Source organism: Astyanax mexicanus, chromosome 6, assembly GCF_023375975.1.
Source record: "Astyanax mexicanus isolate ESR-SI-001 chromosome 6, AstMex3_surface, whole genome shotgun sequence".
NCBI lineage: Eukaryota > Metazoa > Chordata > Actinopteri > Characiformes > Acestrorhamphidae > Astyanax > Astyanax mexicanus.
The window spans coordinates 25992177-26006060 of NC_064413.1; the positions used below are offsets into that span (position 1 = coordinate 25992177).

Here is a 13884-nt window from a genome sequence, read left to right on the forward strand (position 1 = left end):
TGTGTGTGTGTGCGTGTGTGTGTAAAATAAATAATAAAATATAATATATATTACATTAAATAGCCGAATATGATGCTAATATTAAAATTAAATGTAATATTAATATAAGCTGTTGATATTATGTTATTATTAATCTCACTGAACTGTTAAGTTTGCATTCACTTAAAAATATCCACCTTGACAAAAGTTTGAATTACTTTTTTATCAAGTTGAGACAAAATGTAATTAAAACAAAGTGACAAAGTGTATTGAACACGTGTGTTCTACCTTTACATCACAAGAAAATTGCATTTTTGTTACATTTTACAAATTAGGACCTTACTTTAAAAAAATACTTGTTTATTTGTTTAGTTAAACTAACTTCAACTCTTAAATGCAATGAAGATCTAATGGTCATATGTTTAAATAAGTGTTAAAAAAATTAAGGTTTTCATGGAGTGTTGTGTTGGCGTGTTGTTTCGCATGAATGTAGCCTCTATAGACATTTCTTTTTTTCTGAAATCAAGTATTTTTTGGCAGAATTGGTGTCCCTATATTTTCAATTGGGTTGAGGTCAGAACATTGAAAATAAACATCACAAAAGTAAAATGTCAGCCTGCTATATTCGTTCCACGGACACTTTGATGTCTATTTGAGCTTAATGTCCAGGGGGAACACCCAGCTGATTCTAAGTTTCAACCATCTAGCTCAGGGGTGTTCAAATCTGGTCCTGGAGGTCAGATTCCTGAACAGGTTTGTGCTTTTCCTGCTTTGGCACACCTGATACAACTCACATATTACATGTCTGTTAAATCAAGGAAATCAGTATACTCTGCTGGACTCTGGTATAAACAACAATATAAAAACCTCATGGCTGGTGTTTGGGCTTGTTGCTGACAATCCAAACAATTTTTTTTATTTGTTGAAGGGTACAGTTTGGGTCTTCCTCCAGGCTTTGGTACAATGCCTACACCTCCCAAAAATGTGTTCTTATGTAAAATTGCTTGATAATAGACAATGGAAATTGTTGTTCAGAATCGGGTCCAACTTTTTAAGTCTGCAGTCATCCTTCTCAGTTCTGCACTGACCTATTTGGACTTCCCCATTGTACTCTGCTCTGTTTTCTAAATCCAGTGAGAGCTGTCGACTAAACATTTAATTTTTTTCTCTCTATTTCTCACTCTCTCTTTGTCACTCTCTCTCTTTCTCTCTCACTCTAGACACACACACACACAAATGTCTATGACTAAAACACCGAGAGAAAAAAAACAATGGAACTTTTTCCTTATAACATTTCGTATTAGTGTCACAATCTGATTACTGCAGCAGTCTGAGAAGTGACAGAGGTGTCATGAGTAGGCCTGATGGTAAGTAGGGACGCCTGTACTGTAAAATGATTCATGCATTAAAAAAAACATGATGAGACACAGCAGCAGAAAAAAATAACCAACGAAGTGACAAGAGAACACAAAGTGAGAGAAACAAAGAGGAAGAAGCGGAGAAAAAGCGTAGAGGCACACATACACTTCCTGTTTGAAGTGGTTTAGCCTTTAGAGGCTCCAGAGGGGATCACCTCACTGAAGCCTAAATGGTGCCTGTGTGTGTTCAGCTTCCCACGCCGTTCAGCAAAGAAGCGAAGCAAAGTGTGTGTGTGTGTGTGTGTGTGTGTGTGTGTGTGTGTGTGTGTGTGTGTGTGTGTGTGTGTGTGTGAGAGAGAGATTAAAGCGTCCTGTGGTCTCTTCCACCCCCCGCTATTTGCCCACCACACCAATCTCAGCTACAGCTACTGTGTAAGAGCTGAGAGCATCTCATACACACATGCATACACACACACACCGCCTCTGTCTCTCTCTTCTCTGTACCTCCATGAATGTCAGAAGTTATTTTTGTAGTTGAAGGGATTGACACAAAGCTGAATATCAAGAAAGGGGTGAGAATAAAAGAGTAGAACAATAAAATGTATTTTAAAGTATAAGAAATTTATATTAATTAATGTCAATAACATTAGTCAGCTTTTTTGTGTGAATTATCTTCATTCAGCTCATGGACAAGCTTTAGATATTAGCCACGTGTACATCTTCCTTCCTTCCTCCCACTCTAAAATATTACTACCAGTATAAAGAGAGATTTTTCATGCATTATCTTGTCTTAGTTTTTTAAAAGGCCCATGTTCCGAATTTGTGCCCTATAGTCTGCTTCTGACATTTTTATGTGACCATTTTATCTTTTTACTCATGTTTTAGTAATTTTTTTGGCCTCCTGTTCACAAGAAAAGGCCATTTTTGTCAATGAAATTGAAGAATTGTAGAGATTATTCAGATGTGTCACTTTTGGCTGTAACTTTTCTATTGTTGGAACGAAACTGTGCCAATGCCAAACAAATCATTCTCTGTCTGAGTCGGAGAATGACTTAAAGACATCACCAAAACCGTAGGTTTATCATGACAATTTTTTTTTATCTTACTGCGATAAATAAAAATCCCCATATACCTCCATCCACAGATGTGGATTTCTTTATGACTGTTATATTAAGTTTATAAACAGAAATGCAACTGCAAGAAGCTACACTGCAAGATGTAAACCACAAGTTTGGGAGACTTGATTGAAGTATTCAATAGAGCCTGCAGTATTCTGAAAAAGGTTGTCCAGGATTACCTTATATATTATAAGCTCCTAAAGTATCATTAAAGAAGAATACAATTCCTACATTGTTCTTTTTAATGATCTTTCCCCTCAATTTAATGATGTGTTCCCTCACTTTAACAATTTGTTCCCTTAAATTAATAGAACATTTCCTTAATTTATAAACATTTTTATTTAAATTGATAAAACATGTTAAATAGCCAAAACCCAGTCTGTCAAGATATTTTAACCAAACTCTAATACAATCCAAACAGTTCATGTTGTCTAATACTCTGTCAATATAGTCAATATAGTATGCAATATAGTAACAATATTATATCAGTGTACTGAAATACTGAGAGAACGAATTGTTAAAATGAAGGATTTATTTATTAAACTGAGGAAGTGATTTACTAAATTGAAGAAAAAATATTGTGAACAATATTTTTTTTTATTTTCATAAGGTTATACATAACTTGTCTTGTATTGTTTTAAGCTGTATACAAAGCCAGGCTCTGTCAGGGAAAACTGCAATAAATCATAAACCAATAAATATTCATACATAAAAACAAATTACACACAGAAACAAACTTTTAAGTTGAGGGAAATGACAAATAAATTGGGAGAAAAAATATCTTAGTATTATTTTTGTACCATAATATTTTAGGGATACTTTTTACGAGCAAAATAGTTTCTAGCAATCTGCAATCTTGCCATGCTGTTTATGTGGCTAACTTGTAGTTTGCATCTTGAACTGTAGCTTCTGTATACTATTTATTTATTTAATAAAGCAATGAAACTCAAAAGTATTATTTAAAAGTAATTACAAGCAGACTTTCACTGACACACAGTTCTTATTTATGTCGAGAAAACAGACTCTGAAGAGAACCGAAAGCCTGGTATGTAATATTACTATTATATTATAAATAAAATACATAAAAACTGTCTGCTGTGCACTTTCTTACACAGGCACTACTGAGAAAATTAAACACAGCTGTGTAATTACAAACACCTGTGAAACATTATAGTCACTTAAAATAGATGACTGGGGAAAAGTGTGGTAATTTTTTCACAGTAAATCCAATGTCTGTAGAAAAACATAGACAGTGCAACGTTTCTCAAAAGTGAAGCCACCACAGATCTAGCACATCTGCTGGCTGGTTGCAAGATGATGTGTCACCTTAAACTGTCTTTCCATCTCTAGTTTTCCCTGTGCTAATATTGGCACAATCCACAGAAATCTATATTTTAAATATTATTCTGCTGTATCGGGTTATAAATAAGAAGTAAGTGATTGACAGTCTTGTCTGGAAGAGACCAGTCATCTGCAGCATTGCCCTTTCTGTTTATTAAATGGAGTCGCTGAATTGCAGTGAAACTTTCATGAAAAGCACTTTTCCTGTCATGTTTTGATTACAACCACAGCAGTAAAAACACATAAAAATGATAACCGGTAGTATAATATGTCCAGTTAGAGGGTGTAACAATAAGTGGAAGAAGACAAGGAGAATTTTACTCGTTGTGATATACCATGTAAGTTATATTCATCACCTTCCAAAAAAGAGGAAAGAAGAAAGAGCTAAATTTAACCAGAAAGAAATTGCATTTAATAAAAACATGAAACATGATAATTGTTCATGGAAATCTTTTTTCTGTTTCAAACATTTTGATTTTCTAAAAAAACTTTAATAACCGTGATATTTTAGAATGACTGCGTAGACAGCTTAAGCTAATTATGGAGACAAAATGTGAAATATTGAAACTAATATTATTAAATTGCCTTTAAAATAAAACAGTGTGAAGTTTATGATGTTACTGATGTCAGTGGTTTCTTTTTTAAAGGGATGGTTATCTCAAGATGACAGGATGGAATTATTGAAAAAGTTGAAATTACTTATGAAAGAAGCTAAAATAATAATTTAAATTGAAAACTTAAAAAAAATGTATTACAAATTGAGTTATTTAATCACTAATCATTCGACTTAACGAGGCAACACTGCATACATGGCAAAAAAACATCAACCACATAAAAATATATGAAATGTACAAAAAGTACTTTAAAGTGAATAATAAGGTTCCTCTACATTTACAATAATGCGTTTATTCAGAGTAAATCTGACTCGTGTTTACATACTACAGCTCTGGAAAACAATAAGAGACCACTTATTTTTTACGAGTTTCTTTGATTTCACCAAATTGAAAACCTCTGGAATATAATCAAGAGGAAGATGGAATATTCACAAGCCATCAAACCAAGCTGAACTGCTTGAATTTTTGCACCAGGAGTAGCATAAAGTTATTCAAAAGCAGTGTGTAAGACTGATGGAGGAGAACACGCCAAGATGCATGAAAACTGATTAAAAAACATGGTTATTCCACCAAATATTGATTTTTGAACTCTGAAAACTTTATGAATATTAACTTTTTTTTTTATTTGAGGTCTGAAAGCATTGTTTTTTTTTTTGTTATCTCAGCCATTTCTCATTTTCTGCAAATAAATGCTCTTAATGACAATATTTTTATTTGGAGTTTGGGAGAAATGTTGTCTGTAGTTTATAGAATAAAACAACAATGTTCATTTACAAAAACATTGGTGGTCTCTAAATTTTTTCCAGAGCTGTATATAAAACTGTTTAAAATTTTTACAAATTTGGTTTTCCACGATATGGGTCCTTTAACATTAGCTGTTAGTATTGTGATGTTTGGCCCCATCGTGTGGCCGGTCCTGGTAATGCAGATCTGCTGATATCCTAATGCTGTCTTTATTAAAGCCCTGCACACTGCGTCTGTCATACTGAAAGGGTTTTAATAGCAATATGTTAGAGATGTTGGAGAGAGTAGCAGGAAACAAGGGCTGAGAGATGAGTAGAGTAGAGAATATGAGAGGAGAGCAGAGCAGTGGAGATCAGGCAGTCTGGGACTGGGATCTCTGTCCTCTACAGGCGGATTATAGCACCTGGATGGACGACCGTGATGACACAAGCACCCTGTGCCATGGAGAGGCTTAACCTCAGTCTAAAACCAGCACAATCTCCAATCTCTCTCAGTGTGATTAAACGAGAGAGGGAAAGAGACACAGAGAGGCAGAGAGAAAGAACAAGAGGGATATCTGACACATATTGTTTTCACTGATGTTATTATACTATATCTAATATTATTCAACAGTATGTTTATACTATTGTGAATAGTACTACACAGATTTAAACATTAATTCATCACAACCTCATTGGCTTTATTACTTTATTATCTTATCCTAAAGCACTTCTATCCTTTGGTTAACCTTCTTTGAACAGCGAGCTGGTATAATTTTAGATGACAGTATTCCTCCCATTATCACTGGGCTATACAAAAGGGCCCACTTCATTGTCACTGGTAGTTGAATTGAGGCAATAGTAAGCAGCTGTGACCCTAACTGCTCCTGCATTTTGATTGCTAGCAGTTCCTTTTAGCATGTTGTAGCATGATGGCGTAAGCCAGCACTACTCTGGATCACTTTACCTATCTCAAATACAATCGCTGCCTTGATAACCCAGCTGTGCACGGACCACCAAGCATATATGAGTATGAAAATGACTACTTAATTGATCACATGACTTGTGGACGTTTATTTTAATAGTGATTGTGATCCTTTAACTAATTTTTAAAATTTTATTTATATTTATTTCCCTATTATCTTCATAATTTACTTGGCCAATTACCCAACCCACTCATTAGGACCCATCACTAGTGATCCCCATCACCAGTGGTGTGAAGACTAGCACATGCCTCCTTTGATACACAAGAAGTCAACCACCACCTCTTTTTGAACTGTGCTGCAGACATCACCCTTTGGAGTGATGTGGGGAGAGAGTGCCATCTACCCACCCGGAGAGAGCAAGACCAATTCTGCTCTTTCTGGGCTCCAGTAGCCGATGGCAAGCTAAATGAACAGGATTCGAACCGGCAATCTCCTGATCATAGTGGCAGAGCTTAGCATGCTGGACCACTCTGAGCCCTCCTTTAGCTAGTTAACGGTAGCTAACCTCAGCTGAAGTTCAGTGCTTACCTGTTTAGGAGAAAGTTAGCCATCTTAACATCTGCCTGGCAGACCCTCTGGACTGGAAGTTTTTTCATCTATCATCTCTGGTCATTGAGCTTTATAGAAGGATACTGGGGCTGCAGCACACTGTTTGCCTGCTGTCATGTTCCATACAACGAAGCAACGCAGGGTGCAGTGTTGCCAACTTCTTTTTGAGGAAAGCATTGTAGCCTGGAGCCTGCTTAAAAAGTTGCTTAAAGTCAATAACAGTCTCTTACTTTGTATACATGCTAAACTACACCATATTTACAGCTAACAAAATAACATTATGTACATACTGATAAATGCATTGAAATTCATATGTGAAAGTCACATTACGGAGGTTTGCAAAAATAAGCTGCTTTCCCCAGGTGGTATGAATACTTTCAGGCCTGATGTGGTCATAAGGTCTAAAGCAAAAAGCATCTTCAAGATTAGTCCCATAGTAAAATGTTTGGGATAAGCCGTCACAAGGAAAGCCACAACATACCTGGAACTGATCTAGCAGTGCAGGCACTGGCAGGCCTGGCCATTTCCATTTGAGGTTGGCTGTAGGGGGTCCGTGGCACAGTCAAGATGGAAGATGTCCATGGTTTGGGAATAACAGGAAGGGTGAAAAACACAGCTGTCACAGGTTGGGAGAGGCAGTGGAAAGAGCCTCTTGTTGGCTCTGGAACAGGCGGGAGGAGTGAGGTTGAAAGCCAGGAGAAAATAGGCAGTAATGCCATCACTTTAGACCATAACCCAGGGGTCGGCAATTAAGTTTGGCCGTGGGCCAGATATTTTCCAAGCTATTGCGTAGTGTAAAATGAAGTATAATGGGAGTGTTGAACCCAAATGCAGAACAGTTGTATTCAAAGCAGGTAAACCCAGGAAAGGAATAAATAAATAATAAAAAGAGAGACAGGTCAGGAATCATTTTATTGATTTATTTTTTTTTCATTATCATTCATTATAGTTCAAACAACCTCACGGGCCAGATGTTTCATGCTTGCGGGCCACATCTGGCCTGTGGGCCGTCTTTTGCCGACCCCTGCCATAGACAATAGTCTATGCTTTAAACTCACCAACTAAAAGACAATGAGGGGTAGAAAAACCTGTGGAGGACTGGATACCACCTAAAAACATCTTGTCCTGGTTGACAGCTGTAGTAAGAAGTATGTGACTTAAAGTGATTGCATTTAATGTATTTAATAGATTAGTTTTATTCTTTATCTACATACACACTATAGATTTAAACCGGACATTGGCCAATGCAACTCAAACTTGGAGTGTGGTATTCTGCCTGATTGATTTTTTTGCTTATTGAAAGCCAGCCAACCATCTACAATTTTTCATCTGGCTAACTGCACACCAAGTTTACACCAATAAGATTGGTGTCAAATTTCTGGAATAATCGACCCCCTCCCACAACAATGACCATATATGAACCATTTCATGTTATTTTAAGTGCCTTAATAAACAAACAAATAAAGCACTTTTTAGTAAATCAAAAATCCAAATAAAAAGAATTTGGATGGAAAGTGGATGATCACCAAACCAAACTGAACTGCTTGAATTTTTGTACCAGGATGGGCATAAATTATTCAAAAGCAGTGTGTAAGACTGGTGGAGGGGAACATGCCGAGATGCATGGAAACTGTGATTAAAAACCAGGGTTATTCCACCAAATATTGTGTTCTGAACTCTTAAAACTTTATGAATATATACTTGTTTTCTCTGAATTATTTGAGGTCTGAAAGCTCTCGATATATTTTGTTATTTCAGCCATTTCTCATTTTCTGCAAAAATGCTCTAAATGACAATATTTTTATTTGGAATTTGGAAGAAATATTGTCTGTAGTTTATAAAATAAAACAACAATGGTTATTTTGCTCAAACATATACCTATAAATAGCAAAATCAGAGAAACTGATTCAGAAACTGGAGTGGTTTCTTAATTTTTCCCAGAGCTGTATATACATTCTTTTTACAAATTCAATTTACAAACAAACTTGTTTAACTATATCTGAGTATTTTTCATTGCAAAACATATACGAATAGTATATCATTCATATCCTGACAAATGCATGCTATTGCACCTTTAAGGCACACCTCTTGCTGGCACAGGTGCTTGAATAATCCCAATAGAAAATTATTGCTGAGAGAATGGATGCACTGGAGCAATCACACACAAGCTAGTGTAAGCTAATGTAACCACTGTATACTTAAAAGCTCCCAGATCTCAGTTTGAGAGATATAAAGCCCCCTAGCATTGGGGTGTGATCCTTAAAGTAATGGAGCTCCATCCAGTACTGCCTGGATAAGCAGGAGTGGCATTTAAGATTTGAAAATCATCCAACCCACATCATATTAGACAAACATCTATATCACGTTCTATTTCTTAATTTTAGTCTATATGATACAATTCCGATATATTAACAGTATAAAAGCCACCACCCTTGATGTATGTACACGCACTGATAAAGCACAATATTTAAAGACATTTTCAAAATACACAGTATTTATCATTTTTGACGGCAGACAAAATGCAACAGGAGTGGCAGATTTTGCAATTAAAATGCCCTTTCATTTATAACATAGTGATTGTTTAATTTTTGGTGCACATTATCTAATTGAACATGATTTTTCGCACTTTGTGTAATGAAATGTTCTTAATATAACTGTTTTCAAACATGATGAAAAAATGTATCACAATACAATGAAATGTTGATATATTGTCCAGCTCTATATCACATCTGACGTAACTCATAGTCTTGTGGCTAAATGTAATCACATCCCCACAGCAACCTCTAGTATAAATTTTCCCCAAACAGCTAACTAATTCTGTTCATTTCAAGAGATGGAACAGGTCTCTTTAAATGTATTGTTTGTCTACTATACACTGTACACTCACACACACACACCATTAACACAGTACACTGATTCTAAATTTTCTTTATTCTGTTTAAAATCACCCATTCATTATTCACTTTACATACCATACTCATACCCATGTCATCATCATCATCATCATAATTTCTTCCTTTGCTATTATTAGAACCACACACTATTGTTTTTGCTCAAAAGCTAAAGCTGTGATAACAAATAAAAATAAAACCATTTGGTCCTTAATGTACAGTCTAGGCATCCTGGTTTCCGGGGTAGAAAAGGGACGTTACCTGTACGAGACAGCAAAGGACAGCACACAACATATCTCAAGAGGCAAGGAATGACAGATAGAGAATAAGAGAGAAGGGAGCAGGTGTGTGTGTGTATGAATGTGTGTGTATATTTTTGTGTGTCTGTGTGTACTGCGTGTGTGCTTCGGGGTGATGGTAGCAGCTATAAAGGCAGTTTGACAGATGAAAGCTGATCACACAGAGGGAGATGAAAGACCACAGAAACATTAAGCATGTGTGTTTTACGAACAGAGAGACGGAGAGAGAAGCCTGTATTTACAGAGAACTAGGTGAATCTATAGCACTGTTGTCACTGTGGAAAACGGAGCAATTTAGGTGCAACACGAAAAACACAGTTTAAACACACCAGTCATCATGAATGAGGACTCTAGAGCTGCACTGTCCAAAACTAACACCAAACACCTGAAACAAGAAACTACTAGTGGATCGCTCCTAATTACTTCGATTATTGTCATTGTTTCAGTACCGTTCTTTCAGAAATATTATTGTGCCTATTTATAATATATTTATAATAGTTATTATTTATAACATGACAAAAGTTTACACTTTGGTGAAGAAAAGGTGACAAGAAGGGGGTGGACCTGGAAAACAAAGACAAAGTTTTCTGCAGATGGCCTTCATCACCATTCTTTTCTACAGTCCCATTTTCGTACTGGCAGTGGCAGGCTGTGTGAGTCGCTGTTCCAGGTCAATATGTTCAGCGTTTAATGTCATTTTGATTCTACCTGATGTGATGCTGTCTAAGAGAGCTTGAGGGAGGCATAAGCAGGTACCTGTGCTTGATGAACCACATTCCCCCAGTTTGACTGCTGTCCGTTTGACGAGACAAAGAAAGTTCACATTCGTTGCTGATAAAGAGGAGAGAACAGGTAGAGGTTAGTGAGGACTGTGCATATTTTCACTGCACTTAACCCTCACTTCACAGTTCACGTTTTTCCTAAACATCACTCACAATCTCATCACTGACAATCATCACTCGTCGCATCCCTCATCTTAAGGCTGATTTATACTTCCGTGAAGATGGATGCACAACATGTAAAACAGAACTACTTGTGTGCTGATCTGTTGACCAGGGAAATCAATGTAGTATTGCTAGAATAAGGCTGAGACATTAAATAGAACTATATAAATATTTTGGCATATAAGTATCTTCTATGTAGCATCCAGTGTGTTACCATTTGGCTGTTGATTCTTGCTGCTTTCATTTGCTGTACATATTTTTTTTTGTAAATTTGGTAAACACTGCCCTCTAATCCACATATTAATTTTATAGGAAAATATATTGGCAGTAACCTATATAAATGCATTTGCATGATGATCACACATGTTCACATATCCATAAATGTAAAAGTATAATTCAGCCTTTAGATGAAGGCTGGGAACCGTGATGAGGAACGGCACATCCTTGGTAGCCAGAGGTTCAGACTTGTAGAGCTGCCATGTGCTTTTGTCTCTTTCCAGTTCTCCTCCCTTACCTATCCCTACAATCACTAACATGGCATGTGAACTCTGTCCCTCCTCCAGTGTCCAGATGGAAAGCAATTGTCCAAGCCTCCTTACATATTAGCTGGAAGTTTGTGTCTCAGTGAATCTGATTCCTTCCGGTCTTGTTTCTCCCCCTTGGACAAAGTAGAGGAGGAAATGGCTGGGGAGGCCTGGGCACCTGGAGTGGGTTTAGAAACTGTAGATGAGACAGAGGTTGACTTTGAGGGAGATATTGAGGAAGGTGCTAATGAAGTTGGACTAAAGGTACAGGAAGAGTTTGGTGAATGTGTAGGTGAAGATATGGCTGGTGCTGGAATTTGAGAGAGTTTAGAAATTTGAAGAGGGGAAGATGTTGGCTTTTGTGTTTGAGTTTGGATGGATGAAGACACTGGAGTTTGGGTCAGGACTGGGTTTGTGTTTCGGGTTTGGCTGGAGGTGGGTGTCTGAGTCTGGGCTGGAATTGGGACTTGAGTGGGTGTCTGAGTTTGGATAGGGACTGGGGTCTGAAGAGGAGAGCTGGTTTGTGACATTGTTGGAGTTGTGTTTCGGGTTTGAGTTGGTGTTTGAGTGGGGCTTTGGCTGGGTGGAGATCTGGCTTGAGACAAGATAGAAACATGAACAGTGTCTTGAATCGGAGCTTGGATTGTCACCGAAGTTTGAGATTGAGTTGGACTTTTCACTGCTCCTGGTATTTGGACGGGGGCCAAGGTCCAGGGCTGAGTAAGTGCAGAAGCTTGAGTTTGTGTAAGACTTGGAACAGGGGTTTGAACAGGAGTCGGGCTTCGAGGAGTCTGGACAGCTGAGTTTGTTGGAGTGGGAGTTCTGGTTTGGGTTGGAGTTGGTATAGGTGTTGGTGCTTGTGTGTGAGTAGGTGTTGGAATAGGGGTCTGAATGGGGGTCGGAGTCCGCGTGTGAGATGGAGTTGCAGAGGCAGTGGGAGTTGGACTGGTGTTGCAGGATAAAGCAGATGGCGAAGGAGATGTCTGGGAGAACTTGGAGCGAGGGCTCTGAGGCCCAGAGGAGCTCAAAGAAGAGGCAATATGCTGGGCACAGAAAGAGGAGGAGAAGGATGCAGGGTGTGAAGGGGAAGTGGGTGAAGGTTTGCTGCTTTGGGGGGCTTGCGGAGGGGCCAGCGGTGCGGGACCCGAGGTGAGGATCATTTCTGAAGAGGAGGGAGCCTGTGGAGGGGAGGAAGAAACCTTTGGCCGCTGGGATTGTGGAACTCCTGGGGTAGAAGAGGCCGGGGTGAGGGCAGTAGAAGCATTAGTGGAGGAGAGAGGAGTCTGTTTAGGTGAGGAGGAGACAAGAGGTGCAGGTGCAGGGGCTGACCCTATGGCAGGTGCTGTTTGGTGTGTGTGTGTAAGTGGAGAGGGTAGGGGCTGAGGTGGGTGTGCAGGTTGTTTCTGGACCTGGGGAGTATTTGAGCTTAACACTCCTGCACTTACTCCTCGAGCAAGCTGTCCTTGTGACACCAGGAAGGGTGCTGGCAGCAGACTGCCTCCAGAAGCCTTCCTATGCAGTGGCGGGTGAGGCTGGATACCTGGCCAGCCACGGTGAGGCAGTGTGGGCTGAGAAGCTGAGAGTAACCGGGCCTCCTGAGTCAAGCGTCCAAGTGCCGGCAGTCCCTGTGTGCTGCCGCCTCCTACGTGACGCATCAGAGCCTCTTTTGCACCCTGCTGGCTGAGCCGACTCTCAGAGGACAGATTTGCTAGGGCTGCAGAAGAAGGGGGTGTTGCTTTGCGGAGAGGGGATGTGTTAGACCCTACCCCTGCTGTATTGCTTGCTGCCGTGGGTTCTGTGTGGAGACGGAGACTGTAGTGTAGAGTTCTCCCAGCCTGCAAGGGAGCAGGGACTGATGACATGGGAGTTGATGGAGTCTTTGCAATTCCAGCTCCACCAGCCAGTGGGGCTCCTCCCACAGGGGCTGGGCCAGCTGTCGAGGGGGAGGGAGTAGGGGTCATAGAGGAAGGGATACCACGAGGGGGCAGGCCACCCATTACTCCGATAAGAGAGCTGAGAGACTGCCGAGGGTGCAGGATAGGAGGACGTGGGGGTGAGAGAGGGCAGGAAGAGGGCGAGGGTGAAATTGGGAGTGGAGAAGGTAGAAACACGCCAGCTGGCATCCCGTGCTGCTGCGCCTGCTGAAACTGCTGCTGCTGCTGTTGCAAGAGGGTGATGGCCACGTTGGTGGTTGCTGCTGCTGTTTGCAGAGGGGCATGGACCAGAGGAGCCCAGATAACTGGCCGAGGGTGGGGGGAAACAGTGCCACCTGTACTGCCACGATTGCCAGCTGCGATGTCCTGCATGGTGGGCATGCTGTCGTGTTTGACAATCTGCTGCACCAGAATGCTGTCACAGGAGCCAGCTGCACCCGAGCCTCCACCTCGTCCACCTCCGCCAGGCCCACGGCCTAGACTGCTGCCTGCCACGGACCCTCCCTGAGATGTCTTTCGGAGCAAGATAGAGTTCTTTTTACCTGTTGGAGATTAACAGCAGGAGATGTGTTACCTAGGCTATCTAAAGCATACTTTTATCTTAAATTTGGAAATAAGTACGGAC

The 13884-nt window shown here is 39.7% G+C and overlaps 1 protein-coding gene across 1 annotated transcript in view; it reads right to left on the bottom strand.

Annotated features, from left to right (window-relative positions):
- Positions 1-9579: 9579 nt before the first annotated feature.
- LOC103027744 (potassium/sodium hyperpolarization-activated cyclic nucleotide-gated channel 3) overlaps positions 9580-13884 on the bottom strand; it is a 32178-nt gene continuing 27873 nt past the window's right edge. The window contains exon 9 of the mRNA XM_007256899.4: positions 9580-13801. Coding sequence (XP_007256961.3) covers positions 11397-13801 — 2405 coding nt within the window. The 3' untranslated portion in view covers positions 9580-11396. The remainder of the gene's footprint in view (positions 13802-13884) is intronic.